The sequence below is a fragment of the Oncorhynchus clarkii genome, chromosome 7 (genome assembly GCF_045791955.1).
Source record: "Oncorhynchus clarkii lewisi isolate Uvic-CL-2024 chromosome 7, UVic_Ocla_1.0, whole genome shotgun sequence".
Lineage (NCBI taxonomy): Eukaryota > Metazoa > Chordata > Actinopteri > Salmoniformes > Salmonidae > Oncorhynchus > Oncorhynchus clarkii.
In genome coordinates this window covers 56,301,132-56,317,765 of record NC_092153.1, presented here as the reverse complement: position 1 = coordinate 56,317,765, position 16,634 = coordinate 56,301,132, and the positions used below count along the sequence as shown (strand labels likewise).

Below are 16,634 nucleotides of genomic sequence, written 5' to 3'. Positions count from 1 at the left end.
CTTTTATACTGATAACAAGTTCAAACAGGTTCCATTAATACAGGTAACGAGTGGAGGACAGAGGAGCCTCTTAAAGAAGAAGTTACATGTCTGTGAGAGCCAGAAATCTTGCTTGTTTGTAGGTGACCAAATACTTATTTTCCACCATAATTTGCAAGTAATTCATTAAAAATCCTACAATGTGATTTTCTGGATTTTTTTTTCTCATTTTGTCTGTCATAGTTGAAGTGTACCTATGATGTTGAGCATCCCCCAAAACACATACTTCAACCATTTTCTGCCTGTGTGCACAACATTGTAATAGCTCCTCAGTTAGTCAAGATGATCAACCCCACCCACTTTCTTGTTGTAAACATTACAAGCTCTGGAACAGATATACAGTTGAAGTCGGAAGTTTACATACACTTAGGTTGGAGTCATTAAAACTCGTTTTTCAAACACTCCACCAATTTCTTGTTAATTAACTAAGTATAGTTTTGGCAAGTCGGTTAGGACATCTACTTTGTGTATGACAAGTATTTTTTCCAACAATTGTTTACAGACATATTATTTCACTTAGAATTCACTATCACAATTCCAGTGGGTCAGAAGATTACATACACTAAGTTGACTAAAATTCCAGAAAATGATGTCCTGGCTTGTAGACCTCCACAAGTCTGGTTCATCCTTGGGAGCAATTTCCAAACACCTGAAGGTACCACCTTCATCTGTACAAACAATAGTACGCAAGTATAAACACCAAGGGACCACGCAGCCTTCATACCGCTCAGGTCTCCTAGAGATGAACATTCTTTGGTGCGAAAAGTACAAATCAATCCCAGAGCAACCGCAAAGGACCGTGTGAAGATTCTGGAGGAAACGGGTACAAAAGTATCTATATGCACAGTAAAACGAGTCCGATATCGACATGACCTGAAAGGCCGCTCAGCAAGAAAGAAGCTACTGCTCCAAAACCTCCATAAAAAAGCCAGACTACTTTTTGGATAAATGTTCTCTGGTCTGATGAAACAAAAATAGAACTGTTTGGCGATAATGACCATCTCTATGTTGAGGAAAAAGGGGGAGGCTTGCAAGCCGAAAAACACCATCCCAACCGTGAAGCACCCCCACAACAGCATCATGTTGTGGGGGTGCTTTGCTGCAGGAGGGACTGGTGCACTTCACAAAATAGATAGTATCATGAGATAGGAAAATTGTGGATATATTGAAGCAACATCTCAAGACATCAGTCAGGAAGTTAAAGCTTGGTCGCAAATGGGTCCTCCAAATGGACTATGACCCCAAGCATCAAATCAAATTTTACTTGTCACATACACATGGTCAGCAGATGTTAATACGAGTATAGCAAAATTCAAAAGGCACTCCCACATCTTAGCAATCTTTTTTGCATGGCAACAGTTGAACAAGATGAAGGAAAAAGGAAACCGCACACTGCTCTTGATATTATCACTGATATTTAATAAGCTTACGTATCGGCCTCACTGCCTTCGTCAGAGCTTTTGTGAATTAAAAACATTTTTTGCACCCTTATGTTGACCTAGCCCCACCCACATCCATTCCACACATCGAAAGGGGTTGGAGGCAAAGGAAAAACAAGTGCTGCCAAATACAGTATAACAATATGCATTTCATAAATATTACAAAAGTGAATAAAAAAGACGTATTAAACAAATCTGTAAAACCACAATGAGGACATAGCAAGTTCTCATTAATCATTGGGTACATCGTACGAAAAACAGAGTAATCTTAAATAGGCACATAATTCATGTTCAAATTCACAACATAACATACATAAGCATTTCATCAACCTCACCTAATCAATTAGGGGGCACTATTTTCATTTTTGGAAAAATAACATTCCCAAAGTAAACCGCCTATTTCTCAGGACCAGATGCTAGAATATGCATATAATTGACAGCTTATGATAGAAAACACTCTAAAGTTTCCAAAACTGTCAAAATATTGTCTGTGAGTATAACAGAACTGATATTGCAGGCGAAACACTGAGGAAAATCCAATCAGGAAGTGCCTCTTATTTTGAAACCGTTGTGTTCCTATGCACCCCTATTGGCCATTGAAAGGGATATCAACCAGATTCCTTTTTCTACGTATTCCCTAAGGTGTCTACAGCATTTTGACGTAGTTTCACGCCTTTATGTTGAAGAATGAGCGTAAACGACTACATTGCGTAAGTGGCCAGCTGAGGGCTCTGAGTGATTCTTGCGTAAAAGACAGAGGTAGTCATTTTTCCTCTCTCTCCTACTGAAAAGCCAATTGTCCCGGTTGATATATTATCGAATAGATATTTCAAAAACACCTTGAGGATTGATTATAGAAAAACGTTTGCCATATTTGTTGATATTATGGATATAATTTGGATTTTTTTTCCGCCGTTGTCGTGACTGGTATTTCCGGTGGATTTCTCAACATAACGTGACAAACAAACTGAGGTATTTTGGGTATAAAAATAATCTTTATGGAATAAAAGGAACATTTGCTGTCTAACTGGGAGTCTCGTCAGTGAAAACATTTGAAGATCATCAAAGGTAAACGGTTAATTTGATTGCTTTTCTGATTCTCGTGACCAAGCTTCCTGCTGCTAGCTGGACATAATGCTATGTTAGGCTATCGATAAACTTACACAAACGCTTGTCTTGCTTTGGCTGTAAAGCATAATTTCAAAATCTGAGATGACAGGGTGATTAAGCAAAGGCTAAGCTGTGTTTCACTATATTTCACTTGTGATTTCATGAAAATTAATATTGTCTAGTAATATTTTTTGACCGTTGCGCTCTGCTAATTAGTGTAGTTGATGGCAATTCTCCCGGAACCCAGGATGGGTAGTTCCAGGAGGTTAAAAGGAACCACCAGCTTTCATATGTTCTCATGTCATGAGCAAGGAACTTAAACGTTAGCTTTCTTACATGGCACATATTGCACTTTTACATTCTTCTCCAACACTTTGTTTTTGCATTATTTAAACCAAATTGAACATGTTTCATTATTTATTTGAGACTAAATTGATTTTATTTATGTATTATATTAAGTTAAAACAAGTGTTTATTCAGTATTGTTGTAATTGTCATTATTACAAATACATTTTTTTTTTTTTTTTTAATGGCCGATTAATTGGTATTGGCTTTTTTTGGTCCTCCAATAATCGGTATCGGCTTTGAAAAATCATAATCGGTCGACATCTACTAACTACCAATTGAATATCACAAAATTGTGGAGAAAAAGGGGTAAAAAGTACCCAAAAAACAACAAAATACAATACATTGAATATAAATGTGATATAAATGTACATAATTTTCAAAACCATATAATAAAATGTACATTTAGATCTTGCATAATGAAATGTATTACTGATTTTAGAACATATTGATGTTTCAAATGACAACATTAAGTTCAACAGTAATGGTGTCTTGCAATGCTCCTGGGTAGGGTCAAATTGTCTTAAATAGGCCAACTTTGATTCATTATTTCTCAATATGCTTTAAAATATAAATGTCAAATATATGTCAATACGCATTCCTCCAAAGGACCATTTTATGAATTACATTTTGTGACAATCCCAAAAAAGTCACGTTCCTTTTTTGCTCTACTTTCTTGAGGAATCGCCCCCAGACTGCTAATAAGCACTGCCTTTTCAATGGGATCCTGAAGTTGAATTAAGTGTGCAGATTTGTTTGTTTGTGTGAAGTTTCTCCACTTTAAATGAATACTAGGCCTAACTGTAGCTGACAACCTGTGACCAACAAATCTAATTAATGTAACACTGTGCCCTACTCTGGGTATATGGGGGTGGATGACGTACTGTACCAACAGCGTTCACATACAATAAATAGTACATGCATTGAAAATGAATGGTTGGACTTCAGAAGCTGCTAACGAAGTGAACATATGTGAATTACGTTATGCTTAGTAGGGACATCCTGAAATGGGACATGATGTGATGACCACCCAGACAATAAAATAAACCAAACTCATAAGTAGCAAGTTGTTCACTAGCTAGCTACGTAATGAATGTGTCTTACCTTTTTAACGGGTTTGTGAATAGGGACCGCACTGAACGCAGCAGACGACACTGACAGTTCACCCATGGTAATTTCGCTGTTCTTGCTCACGGTCATGGCTGAGTATTTTTCAGCCACATTCTCGCTCTCCTTTACTTCTTTGCTGGCTTGTTTCAGCTCCAACTTTCCGTCCCCCGGAGTGTCTGACATTTCGATAAATAATTAAAACGTACAACAAATTAGTTAGCCCGTGGTATAGCTAACGTTAGTTAAGTTAGCTACAGGATTCGAGTTTCTCCCCACTGTTCGGTATATTGCGGAAGAGGGATTTTTTTTGTGCAGCTGGACTGCAATTCACACGATTTAGAAACAATTAATTAACAGCCGTTTGGTGTATCAGTTGGTAATTCTATATTTACAAACTACAGTGTAGTAATTGCTGTCATAAAACGGTTCGTTGCCTGCGCAGTTCCTTGGCGTGCAGCAAGTTGTGAACGGCCTGTTTTGCCTAGCTGTCACCTGAAATTGTGGGCGGGGGATGCGAGCCTCCTCTGCCTTCGTTTGCTCAAGCATCTCGTTGTTGAGGTTGCTCTAAAAACATTGATTGAGAATCAGCTTCCCAGCCTACTCCCCAGTGGCGGATTTAGGTATAGGCGACATGGGCATTTGGTCAAATCATGCAGTGTACATACAGTATGTGTACAGTACAGTTCTGGTAATATTAATTCCAAAACAAAATATGTTGGAAGTTGGAAAATGTATTAATTGTATTTTCAGAGGCATTCTAAACACATACAGAACATTTGATAATGCTGTTTCCTTTTATTTATGCAATTAAAAAGTTGCTAAAACGCTTTTAAAAAGCATCTACACTCTTACAAGACTGTTACAACACAATATAAAAAACTGATGCAGGTAATTAGGCATTTGATTATTGCTCCTTTCAAATAGAATAACCAGGAAATCATTTTTTTAAAGTCTGAAAAGCCTTAAAATAAGTGATGATAGTTACATATTATCATGAACCAGAAGACACAACTTATCTGTACAAAATAAAAACTATTTCATATTTCTGAAGAGCATCAGGAAAGGAAGAGGGCTATCATAACAACCACTTTGGACTTGTGGCCTATAGGATGGTGTGTTTATTGATCAAGTTCTTGTGGCACATCCAGAGATAAAAGTAACTGACATGAAACAAGTCAAGGTTGCTTTGGAAGAAACTTTCTTGTAGAACTTGTGCTGTTTCTTAAAATACATTTCCTCCAGAAGGCCCAATTGTTCTCCAGTGTTACCATGGTTACAGTATATCTGTATGTGCAGTATCTCTGTGTGCTAGCAATCTCTTCACCCAGTCTGTCCTGCTCTCTACCAGACACGGGACTTGGGCAGCTTGGGACTGGTTGGAAAGCACTGGTTGATTGATGTGTGGGACATCTGATCTCAACTCCTCCGCAACCATTCTCACAGAGACAAACACATGAGCACACACACACACCTCACAGGTCTTCTAGAGGTTATGACACACGGATCACCTGCCCGACTGCCTCTTCTCTAGCATGTGGTTGGGCCGCCTGTACCTGGAGGAAGAGGAGCGGTTGGTCAGCCTGCGTAATGACCATGCCACAACAACATGAATCTCTCCCAGGTATAAGCAGCTAAAGTGTCAAAGTATAATCCAGTCTGGGGGTTAGATTTCAATCAGACTATACCTTAATCTAAATGCTCACTAATGTTTTTGTTAGGATTTGGTCTGGGAGGTGATACTATGTTATTGGTCAACATGCATTTTTCCATCATACCAAAAGGAGCTACACAGCTGAATGTATTAGATAGGGATTCATTTATGTGCCGTTACAAGAAACTGGTAAATATTTTATTGATTTATCAAATCCATCATTTTCAAACATCTTAATTGTTTTGAATAGTATTTTTAGTTTAGTGGACACAGATTTTTCATCATGTAAAAAAAATAGAAAAGATTGAAAACCAAGTCTTTATTCATATTAAAAACAATACCAACAGAAAGAGACATGTTTATTTGTATACATACACACACACACACACACACACACGTCACAAATGTGAATGATAGACAATGAGACAGGTGGCAGTCGCAGAAAAATGTCAGCAATCATAAAAACTAATAGAAAACAGAAATCATACACAAACATTATACACAGAAAACACACAGCCTCATTCTTAATCTGTTACATGTGGTTCGCCATTACCAACTTCTCAATAAACCTTGCGTGGGCATAAATAAAATTGCTGCAAATTCAGGCTTAATGTGTGTATAATTACTGTATGTTCAGCATTGGTGTTTATTGCTCTTTCTCCAAGGATGGTTGGATGTATAGCACCATGTTTAATATTTAAAATTAGGATAAATCAACCTACATTGAGGGGTGGGTCTGACCCAAGACATTCATAATATGAAGCAGCATTGACAAAGGTTAGGAAAGTAAATATTTGTTTTATAGTGATCTTGTGTTAAATTCATACAGTACCTTTACACCACTCCCATCCTAGCCCTGCAACTGTTAAATGAACACAGGTGTTAGCAGAGATGTTTACACTACAACATGGTACAAGTTTAACAAGGAAACACAACAGCAAGGAAGCAACACTGGACAAAAACAGCAACATTAACATTCCAACATTCTTCAGCTTGCAACAAGAGCTCAAACAAAGCCAAGACGCATTTCAAATGACATTGGAGAACATTTTACTGAGTCAGTATCAAAGGAGGTTGGTGGCACCTTAAATGGGGCGGATGGGCTTGTGATAATGACCGGAGCAGAATAATTGGAATGGTAACAAATACATCAAAACACATGGTTTCCAGGTGTTTGATGCCATTCCATCTGCTCCGTTTCTGTTCTGGACATTATTATGAGGTGTTCTCCCCTCAGCAGCCTCCTGTGGTCAGTATGTAGAGCTCTATGTGAAAGAACGAGCTTTTGAACTCAGTGCGGTTTGCCAGAGACATGGTTAGGGATCAAGTGGCTGGAATACATCAAAAGAACAACAGAAGGTACACACAAAAAATATGCCCACATCTAAAAGCACCCCCGTCTATATACTCAAAAAACAAGCAAGTACAAAAAAAACATAACTTGTAAAAAACTATACTATTCTTTGATACAAAACTACAAGGTAACCAATATAATAAAAACATACAAAGACAGCAATGATGACCATTTTAAGAGTGCAGGGGAAATGAGTGGCTGCGGTGGACATGTGACAGAGTGAGGGGTGGAAATGGCTGCTACTTGTTGGTTAGCTGAGGGAGGCAACAGAAGTAGGTTGCCAATTAGAGTTGAGTTCAACACCTCCAAACACGTCCTCTTGTTTGAGGGCACCCTGAGCCCTCCTCACCTGCATGGCCAGAGCCATCTCCTCCCTCTCCTTTGGCGAGAAAAAGCGTCCGCCATCACCCCTCTTCCTTGCCATGGCGTGCTTGTGACGAGACTCGTGCAGGTATTTCTGAGGGACAAGTAAAACCACATTCACAGACAAGCACATAAACACATCCTTTACTGCCCACACCATTTCCTCATCCTAAAACTGTCATCCTGGAATATTCCCCCTCTCAAACTCACATAGAATCTTATAGACAAATATTCTGTGTCTAAACACACTCCCAGTAGTTCTCTGTCTTCATAAAAACAACAACCACACATATATACATCACAGACACTCACCCTCCTCTCCTTGGGGATCTTTCCCTCTGCCTCCAGCTTGGCGCGGGCCTGCCGTCTCTTCAGGATGCGGTGGTACTGCTTAGCGTTGACATACAGAGGCTCCTCCTCCAGCATCTCCGCCCCCGGCAGGGGGATACGCTGCATGGTGGGAACACTGCCACCGCCACCCGGAACCATCTAACACATACACACACTGGTCAAACTGATGCATAGCATACACACATGCCAACAAGTCTGTATTAATGTCATTAGGGACCTTACCATGACCATGCCACCTGCGTTGACCATGTTGCCAGGCAGTGTGACGGTCACTGTACCCTGACTACTGTTTGTTGTGTTGGAGCTGTTGCCTGCCTGAACGATCTGAGCACCAGCCAGACTAGAGGCAGGGATGGTAATCATACCTGGGGGAACCGCAAAAGGGTTAAGTTAATATCAGCTATCATAGATTAGTGATCCAGAAGTGTGGAGTGTGAACCACTTTGCATACAGCCACTGATTCAGTTCTAAATCAGCTGATAATCAAAAGAAGGGGACAATAGCCAGCACACTAAGCATCCATCAACACACAGTAGGGATCCCAGCTATGAGTGTGAACGTGTTACCTTGCTGTAGAATGGACCCATCAGCATTGACTGGCTGGTACACAATGGTCTGGCCGTCTGCAGTCTGAGCCACTTGCTGCCCCGGCTGTAATGTAATCTGCTGCTGGCCCTGAGAAACAAACATCAACTCATTACCACCCAGTTATACACCACACAATGTGGTGGGTTTCTATGGTGTCCATAATATGTTTTATGCATTACAGTTATTTACATAAAAAATTACAAGTGGGCCTCTTCTGAACAATGGAAACTATGAGTATGTGTTCTATTACAGACCAAAATATTGTATAAAGAGTGTGTTAGTGTCTATACCTGGTTCTGTCCTGCGGTCACAGCAGTTTGGGGCTGCTGAATGATGAACTGCTGGGTCTGGCCTTGCTGACCCTGTACCTGTAGAGTCTGTCCCCCCTGGAGCTGGATCTGACCTGGCTGCACCAGCTGGATCTACAGCAGAGAGCAGGACAATCTTAATCAGCCAGTCTGCTTTATCATATCTCGTTCAGTAATATCTTGTTAGAGAGACATATTTGCTAGGTTTCAGATAGGTGTGGTGTACAGTTGTACAACAGTTCAGTCACCTGTTGGAGCCCCTGAGCTCCAGACATGGGCACCTGCATGATGGTCTGCCCCTGCCCTCCCTGCCCCCCCATGACCATAATGGGCTGGCCCGACGAGGTGATGAGCTGACCACCGCTCACCTGCACCATCAGAGGCTGCCCCTGCACCTAGGAGAGAGGGGGGAAGGAAGGAGTGAAAGAGATAGAAAAAAGGTGGGAGATTGTAAAAGAGACGTGGAAAGGAAAGGAGAGTGAGGTTAATTCAAGATATCTCTAATGGAACTGCAACCATGCATAACAACCATTCTACATCACAGCAGAGCTTCCATGCAGCACATGTTGACCACAGAAAGACAAAACAGAACAAAACAGGCCAGAGGGCGGCAAACAGATAAACATGGTGCTGTGATAGTCAATGCACCTTTTCTTGGAGTTAGTTTGATCTCCACAAGATGCTGAATGAGCGCACACGAAAACACAAATGACAAGAAGGGAATCATAATAGGGTCCGAGTGTACTGTAATTTCAGTGTATGCTATATTCACCGGGATATTTACTTGAGATTTGAAAAGGCAATGTAAGAGTCTGGTCAATCTTAAACTCAGCAAGGAGAGCATTTTATGCCACTCAGAATATTGTTGTAGGTTACAAAATACACATATATCTATAGATTCATGACTTGATCGTGGTATAACTGTACCACCTGTTGGACAATGTGAGAATAACACAATTGACAATCTCAGACTGAAGACAATACAGATAGCAAGATTGATATTGGAGAGGGACATGCATGTAGTTTTTCAGCCTGGCTGACAGCAACTCATGACAACACTACGATCACAGGCGGCTGTAGTGTCAGAAATGTTGACATGCATCTGTACACAACAGTGTAGCAGTGAGTCCCAGAGGATATGATGAGGCGACATGTAGGGAGCAGTGTTACGCGGTTTATTCACCCACACTCGCTCGCATTTGGCGAATAACCAATTCGCCCAACTATATGTGATAAGGTGAAAATCTGCAGTTCGCACCAGACCTTAACCCACTAATACAAAAATGCTCTGTAGGCTACAGTCAGAAACTGCAGAACTATTTTTTTGATGGGGGTTCAGGATTTTTTGTTGTTGCCTGATTTAGATATATTTCTGATTTTAATTTCTGACATTTTGGTAGGCTATTTGTTAGTCATCTTGTCTATAATTATAATGCAGCTTTTCTTCTGTCATTATGAGTTGCCTTAGAAGACCCTTGCTCACCAGAATACTGTCATAAATCGATAGAATGTATGCTTCAATCGGTAAAGTTCTCTGTCATATCTGCTTCTTTCGTGGAGCAAAGACGTTTATGGACCGGAGAGAAAATGAAATTTTTATTTTTTTCAACTGAAAAGATTTTCTGTACAAAATGTCCAAATGACACCAGTTTGACCTGTTGTAAGGAAATAGATTTCAGTTTGGCTTGGATGCATATTTTATGTGGTTGAAATAATATCAGCTTTTTTGATGCTGATAAAGATAGCACTCCACAGACAGTATCTAACTGCACAATCGCATTCTCTCAAGATGCTGAAATAATTAAATAATATTTCTCCACTCATGTTCCCATGTCGAAATGTAGCCTACATTTGGTGTATAATTTTACTGCAAGAAATGCTTAATTCTGCAGCAGTTAATAGTAAGGCTGTGAGAAGTTATAGACCTACAGTCAGTGTCCAGATAATAACAGATAACCTAAAATAATGAATGAAAAACCTCAATGTAGCCTATACATAATACATTGCACAATAATTATACATTTAAGGTGTTTTCTCTTTATTCAACCTGACCCTAAACCCACCCGCCTTGTGGATATAACCGCGGGGACTGTAGATTATGACTCAAAGCATTGCCAGCAGGGAGACAAACTAGGTACAGTGCATTGCGAAAGTATTCGGCCCCCTTGAACTTTGCGACCTTTTGCCACATTTCAGGCTTCATACATAAAGATATAAAACTGTATTTTTTTGTGAAGAATCAACAACAAGTGGGACACAATCATGAAGTGGAACGACATTTATTGGATATTTCAAACTTTTTTAACAAATCAAAAACTGAAAAATTGGGCGTGCAAAATTATTCAGCCCCTTTACTTTCAGTGCAGCAAACTCTCTCCAGAAGTTCAGTGAGGATCTCTGAATGATCCAATGTTGACCTAAATGACTAATGATGATAAATACAATCCACCTGTGTAATCAAGTCTCCGTATAAATGCACCTTCACTGTGATAGTCTCAGAGGTCCGTTAAAAGCGCAGAGAGCATCATGAAGAACAAGGAACACACCAGGCAGGTCCGAGATACTGTTGTGAAGAAGTTTAAAGCCGGATTTGGATACAAAAAGATTTCCCAAGCTTTAAACATCCCAAGGAGCACTGTGCACGCGATAATATTGAAATGGAAGGGGTATCAGACCACTGCAAATCTACCAAGACCTGGCCGTCCCTCTAAACTTTCAGCTCATACAAGGAGAAGACTGATCAGAGATGCAGCCAAGAGGCCCATGATCACTCTGGATGAACTGCAGAGATCTACAGCTGAGGTGGGAGACTCTGTCCATAGGACAACAATCAGTCGTATATTGCACAAATCTGGCCTTTATGAAAGAGTGGCAAGAAGAAAGCCATTTCTTAAAGATATCCATAAAAAGTGTTGTTTAAAGTTTGCCACAAGCCACCTGGGAGACACACCAAACATGTGGAAGAAGGTGCTCTGGTCAGATGAAACCAAAATTGAACTTTTTGGCAGCAATGCAAAACGTTATGTTTGGCGTAAAAGCAACACAGCTGAACACACCATCCCCACTGTCAAACATGGTGGTGGCAGCATCATGGTTTGGGCCTGCTTTTCTTCAGCAGGGACAGGGAAGATGGTTAAAATTGATGGGAAGATGGATGGAGCCAAATACAGGACCATTCTGGAAGAAAACCTGATGGAGTCTGCAAAATAACTGAGACTGGGATGGAGATTTGTCTTCCAACAAGACAATGATCCAAAACATAAAGCAAAATCTACAATGGAATGGTTAAAAAATAAACATATCCAGGTGTTAGAATGGCCAAGTCAAAGTCCAGACCTGAATCCAATCGAGAATCTGTGGAAAGAACTGAAAACTGCTGTTCACAAATGCTCTCCATCCAACCTCACCGAGTTCGAGCTGTTTTGCAAGGAGGAATGGGAAAACATTTCAGCCTCTCGATGTGCAAAACTGATAGAGACATACCCCAAGCGACTTACAGCTGTAATCGCAGCAAAAGGTGGCGCTACAAAGTATTAATTTAAGGGGGCTGAATAATTTTGCACGCCCAATTTTTCAGTTTTTGATTTGTTAAAAAAGTTTGAAATATCCAATAAATGTCGTTCCACTTCATGATTGTGTCCCACTTGTTGTTGATTCTTCACAAAAAAATACAGTTTTATATCTTTATGTTTGAAGCCTGAAATGTGGCAAAAGGTCGCAAAGTTCAAGGGGGCCGAATACTTTCGCAAGGCACTGTAAATGGGGTAGAGACATGGTAGGATCTCGGCGGTCCCACCACTAATAGGAGTGTCTGAACAAGTTGGCCTCAGCCGGTGGCTGCCTGGGGCTCAGCTTGCAACTGAACCGCAGTCACTGTGCCAGAGATCAGTGTTCTCCGTATGGTTTTCAGCAGTTAGCTTCGCCCACGGTTGTCTGCGTGTGAACAACAATTCCGACACCGTTTAAAAATGTCAATAATCATAGCTTGGGAAACGGTTTTAGAAACATTATGATGTGCCCATTATCTTTCATATCAGCAATAAATATTCTTTCAAATAAAAAATATACACTTACTGTAACAGTTTTACACAGATTCATATGCTGTGTGTGCCTCAAATTGACGAACCGCTTACACACAGGTGTTCGGAGCACGCTCGATAGCTAATACGAACAGGTCTCCTGTCTTCTGTCTGTATTCCGTAAACAAGAGCTGTAACATGGAGATATGGCCACGTGGGAACACTAAACCTATAAAAGGTGTGTACTAATTTAACCATTTTTTTCTTCTTGCTGATATGGAAGAAACGTTCCTTATGTTTCCAAAACCATACTGCAAGCGATGCGTTTTAACATTCAGAACGAGCGTCGTCGGGGCTCTTAACAAAACTCCACTGGCCAGAAGATTACAATCTTCAATAAATCAAATGAAATGTTATTTGTCACATACACATGGTTAGCAAATGTTAATGCGAGTGTAGCGAAATGCATGTGCTTCTAGTTCCGACAATGCAGTAGTAACCAACGAGTAATTTAACCTAACAATTCCACAACTGCTACCTTATACACACACAAGTGTAAAGGGATAAAGAATATGTACATAAAGGTATATGAATGAATGATGGTACAGAACGGCATAGGCAAGATGCAGTAGATGGTATCGAGTACAGTATATACATATGAGATGAGTAATGTAGGGTATGTAAACATTATATTAAGTGGCATTGTTTAAAGTGGCTAGTGATTAAAAAAAAATTACATCAATTTCCATTATTAAAGTGGCTGGAGTTGAGTCAGTATGTTGGCAGCAGCCACTCAATGTTAGTGATGGCTGTTTAACAGTCTGATGGCCTTGAGATGGAAGCTGTTTTTCAGTCTCTCGGTCCCTGCTTTGATGCACCTGTACTGACCTCGCCTTCTGGATGATAGTGGGGTGAACAGGCAGTGGCTCGGGTGGTTGTTGTCCTTGATGATCTTTATGGCCTTCCTGTGATATCGGGTGGTGTGGGTGTCCTGGAGGGCAGGTAGTTTGCCCCCGGTGATGCGTTGTGCAGACCTCACTACCCTCTGGAGAGCCTTACGGTTGTGGGCGGAGCAGTTGCCGTACCAGGCGGTGATACAGCCCGACAGGATGCTCTCGATTGTGCATCTGTAAAAGTTTGAGTGCTTTTGGTGACTAGCAGAATTTCTTCAGCCTCGCTGCTGCGCCTTCTTCACAACGCTGTCTGTGTGGGTGGACCAATTCAGTTTGTCCGTGATGTGTACGCCGAGGAACTTAAAACTTACTACCCTCTCCATTACTGTCCCGTCGATGTGGATAGGGGGGTGCTCCCTCTGCTGTTTCTTGAAGTCCACGATCATCTCCTTTGTTTTGTTGACGTTGATACAATAGGCGCTAAAGGTAGTTAGCTTCAATGAATGGGTTAACACACAGCTACTGTGGCCAATGCCCAGGAACTTTCACCACACAATGAGTAAAGCTACAACCTAGCCCAAACTCTTGGCAGTAACATTCTTCCGTAGGTACATTTCTCCTAACCCCCTTCCAATACACAAACACACCATACATAACAGATATGAACAAACCCTTCCTTCTTACCTGTTGTTGGATCTGCCCAGCGGCAGTCTGAACCACTATCTGTTCCCCAGTAGATGTGGTGGCGGTAGTGTACTGCTCCATGGTCAATGAACTCTGAAAGGCCTCAATTCAGTCTACTGCTACAGATGTGAGGGGCACATAACTGCATGAGATGACTATCCTCGATTAGATAGTAAGATACATTCTTACTTAAGAAGGTGAAATTATGAGGCATTTCAGCAACAGGTTAACACATTTACAGTAAGGTGGGGGAACAAATGTAACAGGACGTCATATCTTATCAAATTATTATTATAATTTGTAAGGGCATATTCGCTAAGGCTCATAATAATCGTGCCAATAAATACTACAATCACATGGAAGTACCATGATGAATATGACTGCCTTCACAAATGACTCTCTTGGACTCATTTTCAGTTGTCAAAAACATCTGTCCTCTCCTTCCCTTGATCTGCTCCGATTGGAAATACTTGTTGACAGGAAAAACATCTCATCATTAGGCAGGCTTTCACCTGGTCAGCTCTTTCAGATAAATTGGACAGAGCCCAGGGACATGGTTTGTTTGGTGGTCAAGAAATAGGCTACTCTTCTTGCCACTTAAGACAAATTGCGAAAATATATGCCAAATCACAATATTGTCCTAGACAACTGGTATGTCAACTTTGATCACAGGCTACTAGTCTAGTGACTGACGGTTTTAGTCAAATTTTTCAACTGAGTATGCAGCAGCCCAATAGTCAGTAGACCAGTTAAGTAACGTTAGCTAGCTCACGAGTCACGCACCTCCTCGAATATTGTTTTACATTTTCATCTGGCATTCTAGCTAGCTATATTATGAGACATTGGTCATTGTTGTCTCTCACCCAACCAGGCATTTGTCACTGTGCCACCACACATAACTAGTTAACGTTAGTTATCTTACAGAGCTAGCTAGCCAGCCAGCTAACAATGAGCCATGGTGATTAGTGAGTTAAGGTTTAGTTATATTTTAGCTAACCAGCTAGCTTTTAATTCTTGCATTTAACTAGTGGAGTTAGTAATTTGGTTGGTCAATGACACACCAATCCCCTGCTACCGGATCACATTCCTCCTCAGCCGTGCAACCTCTCACCGTTTGTCCGCCGCCCGGTTTCTCTGATTGGCTCCAATACCCACACACAAAATCCAATCACGGCGCTCTCGACATGTAGACAAAATGGCACTTGTATGAAAAACTACCACCAACAACAAGCGTCTTCTTCTCCAACCCACGATGTATATGCGCATGCGCGTTGTGTAGTATCAGGCGAGAGGGAGGTGAAGCTTGTTCCTGGCCTGCCCTGCCTCTTCCACCAATCCAATTGTTTCTTATGGACAGAAAAGAGCAGAGGCTCTGAGCTGTCCGATCAGGTCCATTGTCTACCATTGTCTACTTGTGCACTGAAAGTTTTGGCCAAGGTCTCGGGAACTGATGGCTTTATGGAGTAGCCTACAGCACCACAGTTGTCGCATCGGGACACTGGTGATTTTTCATAAGGGAGGGACAACTGTAGCATTTTTAGTGATGGGATGATTGATATTGAAGCTCCGATGCAGTATTCAAAGCACCATGTAACATTATCACGTGTTCAATGACGTTCGAAGAATAAGTTTCTAAACCCGGAGGCGCAACATCGCCATGAATCATTATAATAAGATATTTTCAGGGTGAATATAATTGCACTTAAAATTGTTTCTTTTTTGTATTTTATTTATATTTTTTGTATGTTTGAGCATTGTTAATACCTGTGTTTGGTTTGCTAGACATGTTTGATGTAGCAATGTAAGTTGATTTTTGTATTATGAATAATACTAAATAAATAACAAAAGCGCAACATCGCGAGATTTCCGTGAACGCGCGCGACAAACCAGGCCAGGGTTTTGGGGTTGAGAAGTGAACCATTTAAAACATTCTTCCTGAGTTTTTCATTTTCTCGAAATCTAAAGGCTTCGATTCGAAACGATTTCTTAAGTTGTTGAACATGTTATTACTTTGATTTGACGGCGTGCGCATTTCGGCGCAAGACGACCCTTAGACCCGATGACGTGTCTCTGCGCATGAGCTTAGCGAGCCAACGTCGCCATGACTCGCCTACAAGCGTGATCAGGGATTTATATTGGAGAAGCAGTTTTAGCCTATCTTCATGGCTTTGGTAATACTATTGGCGCGAGTCAATTGCCGCGTTTGTCTGCCAGTCGGAACTAGGCAACTCCGAAATGTCCGACTTGATAATTGGTTGTAGTTATACACGTGCCGTGTTCAACTAGTTAGCAATTCTGAAATTTGTTTCCTAGTTCCGAATAGGACGTGAATGCAGCACAAAGCCTTTTATAAGGTTAGAAAATGTGAGTGAACGCAGCA

At 40.9% G+C, this 16,634-nt stretch overlaps 2 protein-coding genes across 8 annotated transcripts in view; both read right to left on the bottom strand.

Annotated features, from left to right (window-relative positions):
- The window catches only part of LOC139413511 (S-adenosylhomocysteine hydrolase-like protein 1), a 61,922-nt gene extending 57,358 nt beyond the window's left edge, over window positions 1-4,564 (bottom strand). The window contains exon 1 of the mRNA XM_071160994.1: window positions 4,038-4,564. Within this exon, the coding sequence (XP_071017095.1) occupies window positions 4,038-4,226 (189 nt within the window). The 5' untranslated portion in view covers window positions 4,227-4,564. The remainder of the gene's footprint in view (window positions 1-4,037) is intronic.
- Window positions 4,565-4,758: 194 nt separating this feature from the next.
- On the bottom strand, window positions 4,759-15,589 carry LOC139413503 (nuclear transcription factor Y subunit alpha-like). 7 transcript variants are annotated; one of them, XM_071160979.1, is made up of 10 exons: window positions 15,366-15,589; window positions 14,255-14,373; window positions 8,907-9,053; window positions 8,641-8,772; window positions 8,329-8,437; window positions 7,985-8,127; window positions 7,724-7,900; window positions 7,398-7,505; window positions 6,527-6,556; window positions 4,759-5,596 (listed from the first exon to the last, which is right to left on the bottom strand). In XM_071160979.1, exons 2-9 carry the CDS (start codon window positions 14,333-14,335, stop codon window positions 6,545-6,547), a joined length of 909 nt encoding a protein of 302 aa, XP_071017080.1. In that variant the 5' UTR covers window positions 14,336-14,373; window positions 15,366-15,589; the 3' UTR covers window positions 4,759-5,596; window positions 6,527-6,544. The 7 variants fall into 7 exon arrangements, 6 of the variants coding, with proteins under 6 accessions (XP_071017080.1, XP_071017081.1, XP_071017076.1 ...); XR_011634807.1 differs by having other exon boundaries at window positions 6,527-7,505; window positions 15,366-15,588; XM_071160980.1 differs by lacking the exon at window positions 4,759-5,596 and having other exon boundaries at window positions 5,999-6,556.
- Between the last annotated feature and the right edge of the window lie 1,045 nt (window positions 15,590-16,634).